Raw genomic sequence first — 16911 nt, 5'->3', positions numbered from 1 at the left:
GACAGTGCAGCATGAACCCAAGATCCTTGATGAGACCGTCCTCATGTGTGCGGAACTTGGCTAGCAGTCTCTGCTCAGCGACTCTGTGCTGTCGTGTGTTGTGAAGGCCGCCTTGGAGAACGCTTACCCGAAGGTCAGAGGCCGAATGCCTGTGACCACTGAAGTGTTCGCCAACAGGAAGGGAACAGTCTTGCCTGGTGATTGTCGAGCGATGTTCATTCATCCGTTGTCGTAGCGTCTGCGACAACTCTCCATTCACCTGACAAAGAGACTAACCCAAAAGCTAGTGAGTGTACTATCAAATAAATCGGTTGGACTTAAACCTGGTGTTGTCAGACTTTTTACTGTGTTTACCCCAGTCCAACACCAGCATATCCACATCATCCTCCCTGCCTCCAGTGATTCCTGAAAGATCACCACTGGTGGCGGTTTACCCGGAGGATCATCACGCCTCAGGCGAGAGATGAGGTTGAGAAGGTACGGCTTTCGTGAATAACTTCAGCTGGTACGGGAATTGAATCCACGCTGTTGGCATTGCTTCACGTCACAAATCAGCCATCCAGCCAACTGATCTAACTGATCCCCTTGTCTGTGTAAACTGACCATAAGTTAGTAAAGGTGCTTGGCAGAACCAATCTGCATGTGCACTAAATAAATGCAAAAATGCCATGTACCTTAGGGTCTGATCTACTGCATGTCTGACTTACAAAGTGTCAAAATAATTTATAAAAGCAGTCAATATTCTTGAATCATTTAAATTTAAACATTTATCCCTAAATGCTGGATGTTGCTGACCTGACAGTAATAGAAAAAAAGGGAAAATCCTGAAAGCTTCTAATAAAAAAAATAAAATTTCAATCATTAACCTTTTTGCGTAGGTATTAGTAGAGAGATGATTGCTGATTAAAGTTAAATGGTACAGTTTGATATTGTGCAAAGTTTAGATGGACTATCTGGGTATTGCTCTTCATTCTGATAATTGGGGGTGCACACAGTAAGAAGTCTGACAACACCAGGTTTAAGTCCAACCCATTTATTTGATAGTAAACTCGCAAGCTTTCGGGGTTTGCCCCTTCGTCAGGCGAATGGAGAGTTCTGGCCTCAGACAGAGCATATAACAGCACAGACAGTTTACAGATTATTGATTAGAATGCGAATCTTTACACCTAACCTACTATTCAAGTCTTAAAGAGGCCAACAATGTGCGTGGAAGGAGCATTAAGCCCAGGTTAAAGAGATGTGTATTGTCTCCAGCAATGTGTGCAGCAGTGAAAGGAAAGAGAAAATGTTACTTCAGGAAAACTTAATCCAACCGTGTTGCAAACATATGAGCGTGGTAACTGTTCATAGGATTCCATTTTTAACGACGTGACTGGAGATTGGGAATGGGAACTTGAGCAGATAATTTTTTTTTCCCAACCCAAGAAGGCTAAAGCTACCCCTACCACCCCTGGCTGGGATGAATCCAGAGATTGCAACAGGATCTTGATCAGTTGGGCCAGTGGGCTGACAAATGGCAGATGGAGTTTAATTTAGATAAATGCGAGGTGATGCATTTTGGTAGATTGAACTGGGGCAGGACTTACTCAGTTAATGGTAGAGCCCTGGGGAGAGTTACAGAAAAAAGAGATCTCGAGGTACTTACATGTTCATAGTGCCTTGAAAGTGGAATCACAGATGGACAGAGTGGTGAAGAAGGCATCCAGCATTCTTGGTTTCATCGGTCAGAACATTGAATACAAAAGTTGGGATATCTTGTTGAAGTTGTACAAGACATTAATAAGGCCACACTTGGAATAGTGTGTACAGTTCTGGTCACCCTATTATAGAAAGGATATTATTAAACTAGAAAGAGTGCAGAAGAGATTTACTAGGATGTTACCGGAGAGGCTGGATAGGCTGTGACACTTTTCTCTGGAGCGCAGAAGGCTGAGGGGTGATCTTATAGATGTCTATAAAATAATGAGGGGCACAGATCAGCTAGATAGTCAATACCTTTTCCCAAACGTAGGAGAGTCTAAAACTAGTGTCATAGGTTTAAGATGAGAGGGGAGAGATACAAAAGTGTCCAGTGTGGCAATTTTTTCACACTGAGGGTGGTGAGTGTCTGGAATAAGATGCCAGAGATTGTAGTAGAGGTGGGTACAATTTTGTCTTTTAAAAAACATTTAGACAGATAAATGGTTAAGATCAGTAAAGAGTGATATGGGCCAATTGCAGGCAATTGGGATTAGCTTAGGGGTTTAAAAAAAGGGCAGCATGGAAAAGTTGGGCTGAAGGGCCTGTTTCATGCTGTAAACCTCTATGACTCCAATAGGGATGGGATTAGCTGACACTTTGATCTTCCTGTGTTTCCTCGGTTTGTTTTCAGATTTATGTTGATCACCTCGAGTTTGATTTCACAGGAAACCCCTACTTTCAACTGGGTGGCTTTCCATGTGATCACGTGGTAAAATGTTCATGTATGTGATCAACTCTCCAGAATTGCACAAACCAGTGTTGCAAGAGGATGTAGGGGAGGCAGTGGCATATGGTATTGTCACTGGACCACTAATCCAAAGACCCAAGGTAATGCTCTGGGGATCTGTGTTCAAATCCCACCACGGCTGGTGCTGAAATTTGAATTCAATAAAAGTCTACTGATGACCATGAAACCATTGCTAATTTTCGTAAAATCCCATTTGGTTCACTAATGTCCTTTAGGGAAGGAAATCTGCCATTCTTCCCTGGTGTGTCCTACGTATGACTCCAGATCCACAGCATTGTGGTTGACTTTTAAATGCCCACAGGGATGGGCAGTAAATGCTGGCCCAGCCAGTGATGCCTGCATGCTATACAAAGAACAGCACAGGAACTGGCACTTCGGCGCTCCAAGCCTGTGCCGATCATGATGCCCTAACTAAAGAAAAAAAACGAACTTCTGCCCTTACTCGGTCATATGTCTGTATTCCCTCCCTATTCATGTACTTATCCATGAATGAATTAAAGAGAAAAATTGTGCCTACATGTTGTCTTTTTGTAAAGTGGGCTGAAAACCATGAGTGTAAACCAGAAAAGTGGTTTATTTTACTTGAAAAACACATGAAAAAAAACCCCACTGCTTTCATAGCACAATTTGCCTATCTCCAAATGGTTCTAGCGTCATAGAAATACGCAAGTTTGTCCTTTGTTGTGAGTTAAACTCATTTTATAAATTCTTGAAAGTGAGATCTTGCTATCTATCAGGCTGTTGCAGTTTCAGCTGTCACAGATTTACTTGTCCAGAAAGAAACTGATGATACATTACGCTGACCTCTTCCTCGGCTCTTTGTGTTGAAGATTACCTCATTGAGTTGCCAATCAAAGCTACCAGTCTGAATGAGAAACATCCCCTTTTGGTGTGGAAGCTATGGCAACTGTATTTTCTGTTTAGCTATGCAACCACTCCACACCTCCCACACTGAGTTTATTAAATGAATGTAATTCTAACAATGAAGGTGGGAATGTGCTCAATGGCATGCATTATCTCAAAATTAATGAAAATACACACATCTGAGGTCGCCCATTGGACTGGTATTTCAGCTAATTTGCTTTAAACATTCCAGAAGGTATCTTTCTCTGGGACTTGATGCTTTATGAAGTAATTCTAACTTCATAGCAGGGATGTAACACAAATTAACATCCCTTACAAACCAAGTAGGTAAACATCTCTGTTACACCAAGGTTCCAGGATTCTGATTACAGCTATAAGTATCAATCCTGGCGCAGACTGTCATGTTTAATTTCTCATGACCTCATCTTACTTTGGCAAATGTTACTGCTATGTGGCCCATGTAAGGATATTTTTAGTTTTATCCTTGAGTTAGAATAGCTTTTAAATAATAACACGTGAACAGAGTAGTAGTTGGACTTGTTCAAGGTTTTTCTAGGTTGTCCCTTAATTTAGTTTGGTTTAAGTTTAAAGTTTTAAAGTTTATTTATTAGTATCTATTGCAAGTCAGCTTACATTAATAATGCAATGAATTTACTGTGAGAATGCCTTAGTTGCCACACTCCGGCACCTGTTCGGGTACACTGAGGGAGAATTTAGCATAGCCAATGCACCTAACCAGCACGTCTTTTGGACGGTGGGAAAAAACCGGGGCATCCGGAGGAAAGCCACACAGAAATGGGAGAACGTGCAGACTCTGCACTGACAGTGATCTCAAGCCGGGAATTGAACCCAGGTCCCTGATGCTGTGAGGCAGCAGTGCTAACCACTGTGCCACTCCGTTTTAGGAGATTCTTGTATTTTTTTCAATCCATCATTCCGTTTATCTGGAGAGAATATTGGAATATACAACAAAGGAAGGATTTGGAGAGAATACAATGCATTCACTGGGATGCTACCTGACTTAAGAAAGTACAAATACAAAGAAAGACTTTGAAAAATTGGGTCTTTATTTGGTGCAACAATGTGGATTGTGAGGCAATACAATAGAATTTTTTTTAATTGATGAGGTAGGAAGAAACACTGTTTCCAGTGCTTGAGGATCCAGAGCTACAAGACTGAATTTGATTTAGGATGTTCTGGTATCCCATCTTTATCCATCTTTCAGAATTTTGGTGAGCATATTTCGAGAAAAGATTTAGAATAGGAACAAGAAATTTCTACAGAGTTGTGACGCTGTATATTTAATTTATACTGAGAGCTGAATGTTCTGTTTCCATGTTTAAAAACACCTAGTTATATATTTACTTGTGTTGGTATGCACGATTATTTTATTACTTAAGGAATTTCCAGTGTTTTGCATGGGAAGATGACAATAAATTGGGCGATAAAACAGGGCACGTTGAAATGACTGAGTGTAGGCTCCACTGTACAATTTTTCCAGTAAACTTGGCAGCACGTATGTGCAAGACATTAGCATTGAAATTGAATGTTTAAGACAACATTTTCAGCAAATCTGTTTTGGTAGTTGAAGTTGTTGCTTCTATCTGAATTATGGCTCCTACAATGTGCGAGATGTGGAGATGCTGGCGTTGGAATGGGGTGGGCACAGTAAGAAGTCTCACAACACTAAGTTAAAATCCAACAGGTTTAGTTGGTATCATGAGCTTTTGGAGCACTGCTCCTTCATCAGGTGACCCCATTCTCTATTTGAGAACATCTCTGATTCTTTCTTGCATTTCTTTTAGCCCTATACATCTTTAGTTTTATTTTATCTTTTGGAGATTTGTGCCAATTCATTCTTTGACTAGTTTAGGTTAAAAAGAAATGACTTACTTGGCCTTTTTAGAGGGGAGGAGCAGTTGATCACACAGGAAGTAAAATAAAAATTCCCAATCAAGATCTGGCATTTATGCAACATGTCAAGAATGCTATCACTTAAAACTGGCCAATTTAACTTTATCCACATGCTTTGTTCCATCGTCCTCCAGAACTTTCACAAGACGAAGACCCGGTGTAAGATGTCATTCATTGTGTACCTTTTGTCTTTCATTTCCTTTTCTTAATGAATGGAACTGCATAATAATTCTCTTCCATTATCCATCAGGGAATAGGGAAAAAGAGTGCTACAAACACTGTGGGTGTATCCTCTAGGCCCCAGGGCAGTGTATCTGGGGAGACCCCAATGATGAGCAACATCCCCAGGTAAGGATTGAACGGCAATTGCATTGGAAAGTTCAAACTATTCAAAAATGTTATTTAGATTGCACACTTCTGATGGCTCTGACTGTATTACAGTAACAGTTAGAAGAATTAAAATTACTTAAAGCTTCTGGGTAACCAAAGCACTGACCCCTCCTGACACCCCCCCCCCCCCCCCCCCGCCCCATGGGGGGACTCCTGAACCCCAAAGGACTTCCCACACACTTCCATTGCAGACTTGACCGCCCCGCCCACAACCAATGGGTCTTCCCAGCACTGCCAATACGCCCTCAAACTCTGATTAGCCTCTCCCTGATCTCCAGGCTGGACGTGACTCTTAAGTATTCCTTACCCCAAAAACAAGCCCAACACTCCTCTCTAGCTGCAACCTGCCTTTGATTTTGATTTGATGTATTGTTGTTACATGTATTATACATGAATTGTTTCTTGCGTGCTATACAGACAAACCATATCCTTCATAGAGAAGAAAATGAGAGAATACAGTCATAGCTAGGGTGTACAGAAAGTTCAACATAACGCAAGGCAAGTCCATTCAAAAGTCTGACAGCAGTAGGGAAGAAACTGTTCTTGAGTCAGTTGGTACATGACCTTAGAATTTTGTATCTAGGCTGAATTTTGTAACTAGGCTGATGCCGGAGTTGAGGGGGTTGAGCTATGAGGAGAGGCTGAATAAATTAGGCTTGTACTTGTTAGAGTTTAGAAGAATGAGGGGAGATCTCATTGAGACGTATATGGATAGGATAGAGGTGGAGAGACTCTTCCCTCTCAGAAAGGATAGTAGGACTAGGGGGCACAGCCTCGAGATAAAGGGGGAGCGGTTTAGAACGGAGTTGAGGAGGAACTTCTTCACTCAAAGGGTGGTGAATCTCTGGAATTCTCTGCCCGTTGAAGTGGTGGAGGCTACCTCGCTAAATATTTTTAAGACGCAGGTTGATGGGTTTTTGATAAGAGAGGGGAATAAGGGTTATGGGGAGAGGGCGGGAATGTGGAACTGAGCCACGACAGATCAGCCATGATCTTATTGAATGGCGGGGCAGGCTCGAAGGGCTAGTTGGCCTACTCCTGCTCCTATTTCTTATGTTCTTATGTTATGTTCTTGTGTATCTTTTTCCCGAAAGAAGGAGGTGGAGGAGAGAATGTCCGGAGTGTGTGGGGTTCTTAATTATGCTGCCTGCTTTGCTGAGGCAGCAGGAAGTGCAGATAGAATCAATGGATGGGGCTGATTTGCGTGTTGGATTGAGCTATATTCTCAACCTTTTGTAGTTCCTTGCAGTCTTGGTCAGAGCAGGAGCATACCAAGCTGTGATAGAACCAGAAAGAATGCTTTCTATGGTGCATCAGTAAAAGTTGGTGAGGGTCATAGATGACATGCCAAATTTCCTTAGTCTTTTGTGAGAGGCATTGGTGGGCTTTCTTAACTATAGTGTTGTTGGTATGGGGGAGACCAGGACAGGTTGTTGGTGATCTAGACACCTAAAAACTTGAAGCTCTCGACCCTTTCCGCTTCACCTCTATTGATGTAGGTAGCCATGCTCTCCTCTATGCTTCCTGAAGTTGATGACAATCCTCTTCGTTTTGTTGACATTGAGGAAGCGGTTATCGTCACCGCATCAGTTCAGTAGATTCTCTATCTCATTCTTGTGATCTTGATTGACCCACTATAGTGGTGTCATCAGCAAACTTGAAAATCGTGTTGAAGGTGAATTTGGCCACAGTCATAGGTGTACAAGGAGTATAGTTGGGGGGGGGGTGAGAACACAGCCTTATGAGGCACTGGTGTTGAGGATGATCGTGGAGGAGGTGGTGTTACTGATTGTGGTTTAGAAGCTCAGGATCCACTCGCAAAGGGAGGAGCTGAAGCCCAGACCATGGAGTTTAGAGATGAGTTTTGTAGGAATAATGATGTTGAAGGCTGAACTGTAGTCAACAAATAGGAGTCTGACAAAGTGTCTTTGTTATCTAGGTATTCCAGGGTTGAGTGCTGGGCCAGTGAGATGGCGTCTGCTGTGGACCTGTTGCAGTCCTAAATCTGCTCTCCTTTATTGTAAGGCCATGTCCCCTAGTTCAAGTTTCACTCACCAATGGAAACAACCTTCCTTTCTTCTCTCTTATCTATTCCCTTCATAATTTTATATGTTTTCACAAGATTTCCCCTTTATTCTTCTAAATAGTCCCAGTATACTCAGTCTCTCACAAGCCAATCCTCTCAAATCCGGAATCAAGCTAGTGAATCTCCCCTGCACCTCCTCCAGTGCGAGTACATCCTTTCTCAAGTAAGGAGACCAAAACTGTACACAGTACTCCAGGTGTGGACTCACCAGCACTTTATACAGCTGCAACATGTTATTAAACTCCATCCCTCTAGCAATGAAGGACAAAATTTCAATTGCCTTCTTAATTACCTGTTGCACCTGCAAACCAACTCCTTGTGATTCTTGCACAAGGACATGCAGGTCCCTCTGCACAGCAGCATGCTGCAATTTTTTACCATTTAAATAATAGTCCATTTGCTGTTATTCCTACCAGAATGGATGACCTCACATTTGCCAATATTGCATCCATTTGCCAGACCCTTGCCCATTCATTTAGACTATCTATGTCCCTTGCAGACTTTCAGCGTCCTCTGCACACTTTGTTCTGCCACTCATCTTAATATCATCTGTGAATTTTGGCACATGGCACTTGATCCCCAACTCCAAATCATCTATGTAAATTATGAACAATTGCGGTCCCAACACTGAGCCCTGAGGCGCACCATTAATCACTGATCGCCAACCAGAGAAATACCCATTTACCCCTACTCTTTGGTTCCTGTTACTTAACCAATCCTCTATCCATGCTTATACACTAGCTGTAACACTGTGCACCTTTATCTTATGCAGCAGTCTTTGGTGCAGTACCTTGTCAGATGCCTTATGAAAATCCAGATACACCACATCCTCAGGTTCCCCACTGCCCATTGCACATGTGGTGTTCTCAAAGAATTCCACCAAATTAGTCAAACATGACCTGCCCTTCATGAACCCATGCTGCGTCTTATCAGTGGGACAATTATACCCGGATGTCTCGCTACTTCTTCCTTGAAGATAGATTCAAGCATTTTCCCTTCTACAGAAGTTAAGCTAAGCGGCCTATAGTTACTCATTCAGTTAGGAAGGCAAATGTAATGTTAGCATTCATGTCGAGAGGACTAGAATACAAGAGCAGGGATGTACTTCTGAGGCTGCATAAGGTTCTGGTCAGACTCCATTTGGAGTATTAGTTTATCGTCTGTTGTTGGAAAAATGCTTGAATTCGTCATCAAAGAAGAAATAGCGAGGCACCTAGAGAAGAATTGTTTGATAGAGCCGACGCAGCACGGATTCGTTAAGGGGATGTCGTGTTTGATGAATCTATTGGAATTCTATGAGGATGTGACTAGTGCGGTAGACAGAGGGGAACCGGTGGATGTAGTGTTTCTCGATTTTCAAAAGGCGCTTGATAAGGTCCCGCACAAAAGGTTGCTTCAGAAGGTTGGGGGGCGTGGAGTTGGGGTAAGGTGTTAGCATGGATAGAGGATTGGCTGTCTAATAGGAGGCAGAGAGTTGGTATCAATGGGTGCTATTCTGATTGGCAGTTGGTAACTAGTGGAGTGCTGCAGGGTTCGGTGCTGGGGCCTCAGCTATTTACCATTTATATAGATGATCTGGAGGAGGGGGCTGAGCGTAGGGTGACGAAATTTGCTGATGACACAAAGATGAGTGGAAAAGCAAATTGTGCGGAGGGTGTGGAAAGTCTGCAGAGGGATCTGGATAGGCTGAGCGAGTGGGCGAGGACCTGGCAGATGGAGTACAATGTTAGCAAGTGTGAGGTTATCCACTTTGGCAGAAATAATAGTAGGAGGGATTACTACTTAAAGGGCGAAAAGCTGCAGCATGCAACAGTGCAAAGGGACCTGGGGGTCCTTGTGCATGAGTCGCAAAAACCCAGTCTGCAGGTGCAGCAGGTGATCAAGAAGGTGAGTGGGATGCTGGTCTTTATAGCGAGGGGGATAGAATATAAGAGCAGGGAGGTCTCGCTACAACTGTACAGGGTACTGGTGAGGCCGCAGCTGGAGTACTGTGTGCAGTTTTGGTCGCCGCACTTGCGCAAGGATATTTTGGCCTTGGAGGGAGTGCAGAGGAGGTTCACTAGGCTGCTACTGGACTTGAGGGGGTTAGACTATGAAGAGAGACTAAATAGACTGGGTCTGTACTCGTTGGAGTTTAGAAAGATGAGGGGGGATCTTATAGAGACGTATAAGATAATGAAAGGGATGGATAGGGTAGAGGTTGAGAGATTCCTCCTGCTCAGAAAGGACAGCAAGACTAGAGGGCACAGCCTCAAGGTAAGGGGGGAGCGGTTTAGAACGGAGTTGAGGTGGAACTTCTTCACTCAAAGGGTGGTGAATCTCTGGAATTCTCTGCCCGTTGAAGTAGTGGAGGCTACCTCGCTAAATATATTGAAGACACGGGTAGATAGGTTTTTGGTAGGCAAGGGAATTAAGGGTTATGGGGAGAAAGCGGGAAAGTGGAACTGAGCCACTTCAGATCAGCCATGATCTTATTGAATGGCGGGGCAAGCTCGAAGGGCTAGATGGTTTACTCCTACTCCTACTTCTTATGTTCTTATTGTGAGCAGTTTTGGGTCCATATCTAAGGGAGGATGTGCTGCCCTTGGAAAGGGTCCAGAGGAGGTTCACAAGAATGATCCCTGGAATGAAGAGCTTGTCATATGAGGAATGGTTGAGGATTCTAGGTCTGTACTTGTTGGAGTTTAGAATGATGAAGGGGGAACTTATTGAAACTTACACTCTGTGCAAGCTTTGCAGTATCCTGTATGTGGAGAGGATGTTTCCACTAGTAGGAAAATCCAGAGGACGCAACCTCAGGCTAAGGGACGATCCTTTAGAACAGAGACGAGGAGGCATTTCTTCAGCCAGAGAGTGGTGAATCTGTGGAACTCTTTGCCGCAGAAGGCTGTGGAGGCCAGGTCATTGAGTGTTTTTAAGACAGAGATAGATAGGTTCTTGATTAATAAGGGGATCAGGGGAAAAGGCAGGGGAATGGGGATGAGAAAAAAATCAGCCATGATTGAATGGTGGAGCAGGTCGAGAGGCCTAATTCTGCTCCTCTGTCTTATAGTCTAAACCCACGCAGACACGGGGAGATTGTGCAAGCTCCACACAGACAGTGACGCAAGCCTGGAATTGAACCCGGGTTCCTGGCGCTGTGATATAATCGGAACTTCAATATAATTGGAATTTTCTTGTAGCTACCTATAAAAGAACAAAGAACAATACAACATAGGAAACAGGCCCTTCGGCCCTCCAAGCCTGCGCTGCTCATGCGTCCAACTAGACCATTCGTTTGTATCCCTCCATTCCCAGTCTGTTCATGTGGCTATCCAGATAACTCTTAAACGATCCCAGCGTGTCTGCCTGTACCACCTTGCTTGGCAGTGCAGTCCAGGCCCCCACCACCCTCTGTGTAAAATACGTCCCTCTGACATCTGTGTTAAACCTTGCCCCCCTCACTTTGAACCTGTGATCCCTTGTGTTCATCACCTCTGACCTGGGAAAAAGTTTCCGACTGTTTACCCTATCTATACCCTTCATAATTTTATACACCTTTATTAGGTTGGCCCTCATCCTCCGTCTTTCCAGGGAGAACAACCCCAGTTTACTCAATCTCTCCTTATAGCTGAGACCCTCCATACCAGGCAACATCCTGGTAAACCTTTTCTGTACTCTCTCCAAAGCCTCCACATCCTTCTGGTAGTGTGGCGACCAGAGCTGGACACAGTATTCCAAATATGGCCTAACTAATGTTCTATATAGCTGCAACATCATACGCCAACTTTTGTACCTGTCCTATAAAGGCAAGCATGACATATGCCGCCGCCTTCACCTTTTCCACCTGTGCTGCCACCTTTAAGGACCTGTGAACCTGCACACCCTCTGTGTGTCTATACTCCTGATGGTTCTGCCATTTATTGTATAGCTCCCCGCTACATTAGTTCTACCAAAATGCATCACTTCGCATTTATCTGGATTAAATTCCATCTGCCATTTCTCTGTTCAATTTTCTAGCCTATCTATATCCTGCTGTATTCTCTGACAATGTTCATCGCTATCCACAAGTCCAGTCATCTTTCTGTCGTCTGCAAACTTACTGGTCACACCAGTTACACCTTCTTCCAAATCATTTATATATATATCACAAACAGCAGAGGTCCCAGTACAGAGCCCTGTGGAACACCACTAGTCACAGACCTCCAGCTGGAACAAGACCCTTCCACTGCTACCTTCTGTCTTCTATGGCCAAGCCGGTTTTCCACCCATCTAGCTAGCTAGAGATGGAGAAGAAATCTATCCACAGTGTGATTTTGCATAAATACTTTCTTGACTTCAGGACAGTCAATTTAGCTGAGAGGAAATCGCTGCATCTAGTCCATGTTAAACCTCACCTTAGTGTTTTTTGCACACATTGGTGAAGCAAATCCTCTCAGAATTCTATTCCCTTGCCTTGACAATTACAAAGTTCACCCAAAAAAGTAAAGGATCCATTTAACTATCAGCACAGCTCAACAAATCAATGATGACATGGGCCTTTTAGATAAAGGGAGCTTGTAAAGATTGGTTTGTACTTTAATTGTTTAATTGGCTATTCTACAATTTGCAATTTTTGTGTTTAAATTATATCAGTGTCTGAAAAGAGCAAGAGAGTTGTTGATTTTGTGGATCTATCTCAGAATCCTTTTGTTATTTATGGCAGTTAGTAACTATCCTTTGCATCTCTGCCAAAGGATGCTTGATTTAAGGCATTCCTTAGACAGATTATGTCCGACTTCCAAGCCAGGTTTCTAAGTTCTCAGTATATCTTAGGAGCAGTTATTTAATTTAATTAATCACTGTGACCTTTATGTATAATTTACGTTGCCAGAACATTTGTTGAGATAGAGGGAGCATTTGCAGGATACAAACTGGTTGTGGGTAAAATGATTTACTTCTAATTATCATTTCTTGGTCAAAGTTATGCTACTACTAGCAAACAAAGTGCAGCATGCATCTGAAGTTTCAAAACAAGTTCAGTACTAAAGTACAACGTTAACCTATTGTATGTTTTTAAAAATGCCGAAAAATGTAAGCATTTAATCTTGAAAATATGGACAATAAGGTACAATTTATTTTTACTATAAAGACTGCAATTCACTATGGATTTTTCAATCTTTTGGCTTAAAAGGAACACCAAATTAAAGAAGAAAATTCTAGCCCATTACTTTCTGTACAAAAAATTTTACCATCTGTTTTTCTTTCAGTTGTAATATCTTCTACATATCAAGATATCCACGTCGATCCCTGTACATTTTATAATGGAGGCGAAGCTATCACTGTAGGTCTCCATTTTTCTACTACGCTGCTCTTCTGATTCTGGTAGGTAGGTACTGCTGCATGCTTGGCCAGCAGTTTTTTTGTTGTGGCTTTCCATTTCTAGTTTAGCTATTATGCCAGTCCAATGTGATATTCTGCGTAAAATCTCTAGAGGCACACAAGCATACTTGTCCTCCCAGCCTACATCAGACTAAAGAGGACATGTATGGTATGAGATAGTCATGTTGTTTCATAGATGGGAATGTTTAACCTTAACATCCTGTTCCATGTCATAAAGTTACAAGAATTGCAACGTGGCTTAATGCTATTTTATGGATTGTAGATAAATTATTCCATTATCTCATTTTGCACATATTTGGCATATGGTACTAATTAGGCAAAACATTTTAATGTTGTGCTTCTTTGAAAGACCATTCACCAATAAAGGTTTAATCTTATTTCTTTGTTAAATCATATATTGTCTTTTACTCCATAATTTCTGCACTTAAAATGCCTAATTGTTTAGATTGATAGCTGGCCCCCCCTAGTTGGAGATGCTAACCTTATTCTACACCCAAAGTTTAAGGAATTGACACGCTTAGGCTTGTAATTTGTCCTTGAGAGGATGTGAGATCTAGATAGGCTGGGCGAATGGGCCAGGAAATGGCAAATGGAATTTAATGTTGGCAAGTGTGAGGTGGTCCACTTTGGTAGGAATAATGGTAGGAAGGACTATTACTTACGTGGCGAAAAACTGCAGCAGGCGACATTGCAGAGGGACCTCGGGGTCCTTGTGCATGAGTCGCAAAAACCCAGCCTGCAGGTGCAGCAGGTGGTCAGGAAGGCTAATGGGATGCTGGCCTTCATAGCGAGGGGGATTGAATATAAAAGTAGGGAGGTCTTGCTGCAGCTGTATAGGGCATTGGTGAGGCCGCAGCTGGAGTACAGTGTGCAGTTTTGGTTGCCGTACTTACACAAGGATATTTTGGCCTTGGAGGGAGTGCAGAGGAGGTTTACTAGGCTGATGCCGGAGTTGAGGGGGTTGAGCTATGAGGAGAAGCTGAATAAACTAGGCTTGTACTCGTTAGAGTTTAGAAGAATGAGGGGAGATCTCATTGAGACATATAAGATGATGAATGGGATGGGTAGGATAGAGGTGGAGAGACTCTTCCCGCTCAGAAAGGACAGTAGGACTAGGGGGCACAGCCTCAAGATAAAGGGGGTGCAGTTTAGAACGGAGTTGAGGAGGAACTTCTTCACTCAAAGGGTGGTGAATCTCTGGAATTCTCTGCCCGTTGAGGTGGTGGAGGCTGCCTTGCTAAATATTTCTAAGATGCGGGTTGATGGGTTTTTGATGAGCGAGGGGATTAAGGGTTATGGGGAGAGGGCGGGAATGTGGAACTGAGCCATGATCTTATTGAATGGCGGGGCAGGCTCGAAGGGCTAGATGGCCTACTCCTGCTCCTATTTCTTATGTTTTAATACAGTGCTTTCACTTTCTCAGGATACTCCTCACAAAGTGCTTCACAGCCAATGAATTTTTTTTATGTATAATTAATTACTCTTGTTACTTAGGTAAACCTATCAATAAATTTGTGCCATTTGTAGGATCTTTCTGTGCAATGAGATGAATGACCACTTAATGGCTGATACCTTCCATCCTCGTTTGTAGCTGGGATTTTCTGGTGCCGCTGAGAGTTTGGTTGGAATGCCAGATTTTCCATTCTTGCTTGCAATGGGTTCTGCCACAGACAGGATCAGAGAATCCTGCCCATCATGTTTTTTACCATGTTGATTCAGGGATATACACTCAGATGAATTAATGGATATTGGCTAATGGGAGAACTCCCAGATCTATGAATAATACCATGGGATCTTTTATGTACGCTTGAAAAAGCAGAGGAATTTAATAACTTACCTGACATCATAACACTCCCGCTGTACGAAAGTGTCAGCCTAAAGTTTGTGCTCAAGTCTGTGCATTGGGCTTTGGCCTTTTGAATCAAAGATGAGAATGTTACCAAGGAGCAACCTGACACATTTTAGTCTAACAATCCATGCCTTGCACTTGTTCCACATGTATCAGGTAAGGATGTGGACTTCACTAAAATAAGCTAGTCTGTGTAAATACATATTGGCTAAAAATCAGATAATAAATCAAATTATTATCTGATTGGTGGTAAGCAAATGACAGGAGATGTATACCGAAATCTGAAGCAAAAGCATCATGGCATTCAGTTAACTGTTATGGTTAATAGAGGTTAGGTCAGTTGGCCGGATGGTTAGTTTGTGATATGGAGCAATGTCAACAGCACAGATTCAATTCCTGTATCAGTTCTCCCCCCAAACCCCCTGTCTCTCCCCCCACCCTCCCTCCCTCTCTGCCCCCCACCACCCACCCACCCTCTCCGTCCCCTGCCCCGACTACCCTCCCTCCCTGCCCCCCACCACCCTCCCTCCCTCCCTCTCCGCCCCCCCATCGCCCTCCCTCCCTCCCTCCCCGCCCCCCCACCACCCTCCCTCCCCGCCCCCCCACACCCTCCCTCCCTCCCTCCCTCTCTGCCCCCCACCACCCTCTCACCCTCCCTGTCCCTTCCCTCCCTGTCCCCCTCATATTTTTAGAAGATCCTTTTAATGCAAGAGTTGAACACATTTGATATGACTTTTAATTTTCAGTACGATAATTCAAAAAGGAACCAAGCTGTGTTTTGCAAATTTCAAATTATTTCAGCTGAAGTGAATGATTCAAGTTAGTGCTATTGATGAGAGAGATTTGTACCAAATAAATAAATTGAAGCAATTACTCGCAAGCTTTAGTGCTCTCAGCATGTATGATGCACTGCTAAAACTAACATCATTGTGCCAATTATCAGTATTGTGGTCTCTCACAGCTTGATGTAATAGTGATTACTGTGATAGCTGTAGCCTAAGTGCAATTAGTTAGTTACCCTAGTGCATCAAAATAAATGTTAATTATAATTGTTTGTGCATTCTAAACAGAATATTTAGAATGATAATATTTATGGCTGAATTCACGTTTTGGCATGAAATATGTATTTTTACATTAAAGAATAATTAAGCAATATGTATTTCATAATTGCTGTCAGTGAAGTTTTGTAATTTCCTGATAAATTGTGCTCCTGTCTGCAGGACTGAGTGTCGATCTCATGTAGAACTTGTATATCAGGGTAAATGAGGGCAGTCTAGCTTGTGTCAAAACCAGAAAATGCTGTAAAATCTCAGCAGGCTGACAGATCTGTGGAGAGAGAACAGATCCAAAGTCCCAGACTTGAAACATTGGCTCTATTCTCTCTCCACAGATGCTGTGTCAGCCTGCTGAGATTTTACAGTGTTTTCTGTTTTTGGGTCAGATGCCAGCATCCACAGTAATTTGCTTTTATTTCAGCTTAGTTTGTTAATCAATTCTGGGATTCCAATGCATTACTATGTGACTGGGAATGAGATTTCTCCGTTTTGAGTCCATTGAGCTGCTGTACTATTGAGTGCTAATGATAATTAATGGGAACCCATCTATGGACACATTTTATCCATTGTCTTTGATTAGCAAAAATGACTGATACGGTTTACCCAGGTATGTCTGAACCAAGGTCATGTCATTTTACAAATGCTGCCATTAAGTTTCATTTTTTTATTCACTTTATTTTAAGTGCCAGGTTATTCTCTTGGTTTAAAAAAATTTGATGTTCAAAACTATCTGTGAGGCATGTGAATGAGATAAGGCGACAATCTGTCCTGTATTTTAAAGGATTGTCCTTTATTTTGATTTCCTACATTCCTTAATGAGAGCCTTTTGTGTCTCATTTCTAGGGCAGCCCATGGGAGACTGAGCCTATGAGTCTCTTATATTTTCCTTTTTGTCTTTTTTTGT

General features: G+C 42.7%; 1 protein-coding gene across 5 annotated transcripts in view; it reads left to right on the top strand.

Annotated features, from left to right (window-relative positions):
- stk33 (serine/threonine kinase 33) overlaps window positions 1-16911 on the top strand; it is a 172993-nt gene that overhangs the window by 34911 nt on the left and 121171 nt on the right. For 2 of the 5 annotated variants that reach the window (XM_080190182.1, XM_080190183.1), the window contains exons 2-3: window positions 5517-5614; window positions 12971-13044. The exons of 1 other annotated variant lie outside the window; for it this stretch is intronic. In XM_080190182.1, coding sequence (XP_080046308.1) covers window positions 13025-13044 — 20 coding nt within the window. In that variant the 5' untranslated portion in view covers window positions 5517-5614; window positions 12971-13024. Of the gene's footprint in view, window positions 1-5516; window positions 5615-12970; window positions 13086-16911 lie in introns of those variants that run through there. 2 more of the 5 variants (XM_080190187.1, XM_080190189.1) reach the window with 2 other exon arrangements.

The sequence above is a fragment of the Carcharhinus amblyrhynchos genome, chromosome 6 (genome assembly GCF_965287045.1).
Source record: "Carcharhinus amblyrhynchos chromosome 6, sCarAmb.v2.hapA, whole genome shotgun sequence".
Classification (NCBI taxonomy): Eukaryota; Metazoa; Chordata; class Chondrichthyes; order Carcharhiniformes; family Carcharhinidae; genus Carcharhinus; species Carcharhinus amblyrhynchos.
Note: the sequence above shows the minus strand (reverse complement) of the source record. Positions and strands in the feature narration are given on the sequence as shown.